This window comes from Aphanomyces invadans, assembly GCF_000520115.1.
Source record: "Aphanomyces invadans strain NJM9701 unplaced genomic scaffold supercont1.22, whole genome shotgun sequence".
In the NCBI taxonomy this organism is placed as follows: Eukaryota; Oomycota; class Saprolegniomycetes; order Saprolegniales; family Verrucalvaceae; genus Aphanomyces; species Aphanomyces invadans.
In genome coordinates this window covers 948,315-949,073 of record NW_008580167.1, presented here as the reverse complement: position 1 = coordinate 949,073, position 759 = coordinate 948,315, and the positions used below count along the sequence as shown (strand labels likewise).

The 759-nt window shown below is 46.1% G+C and overlaps 1 protein-coding gene across 1 annotated transcript; it reads right to left on the bottom strand.

The window, feature by feature from the left end:
- Window positions 1-240: 240 nt before the first annotated feature.
- Window positions 241-461, bottom strand: H310_09764 (hypothetical protein; the record flags this gene model as incomplete). Its single annotated transcript, XM_008875922.1, has 2 exons — window positions 241-321; window positions 381-461. 2 exons carry the CDS (start codon window positions 459-461, stop codon window positions 241-243), a joined length of 162 nt encoding a protein of 53 aa, XP_008874144.1.
- Between the last annotated feature and the right edge of the window lie 298 nt (window positions 462-759).

Below are 759 nucleotides of genomic sequence, written 5' to 3'. Positions count from 1 at the left end.
ATAAAATGATAATTTGTTTGAAAATATGTCGTCAAATCAATTTTTGGGGTCGTTCAAAAGTCGAACGTAAAAGAAATGTGGAACAGAGGAAGTAGGTATACAATCGACAAGTATTTCAAATGAGTTGAGATTCATGGGTTCCGACAAAAGGTTCACGCATCAATAAAACATTGAAGATTTTCCAACTTGGCAGGAATTTGAGGTATACATTTTGCAACAGAAAACAAAACAGAAAACAATTTATTCCTCATCATTATACATGTCCATGTCGTCCTGTGGATCAATGATGTCCGCTTCTTGAAGCCTTGAAACCACGACCAGCTGGCTGAGAAAGAGGATTCGTCAAGCCCGGCATCAATGGCCATCTCCAGGGCCATTACTTGGATCATCCGGGGTGTCACAGGGACACCATCAGTTCGCATGGACTGGACCCATTGAGCCAGGTTCTCCTCAGTTGCCATAGGCAACGATGTGGCCATACCAGCAGAGCGGGAACAGTAATGGCTGGAAATCTTTGGACTAGTTGCTTTAGCCCTAATGTGAACACGGTTTTGAGTCCATTGATACACCTTCTTTCTTGTTGAGTCAAGCCGGCAGCCAGTGTGATGCGGGTAGTACCGGGAGAGTTTGTCCGCCATACCAACCTCATCAAAGGAATGTATCACAGCCCATTTCATCTCGTACGACGTGAGGTCGTTCCGAAACTTCTTCGGCTGTTTGGTGGGGCCCGGCTTGAGTCGTGGCCGGCCTCGTGGCTTC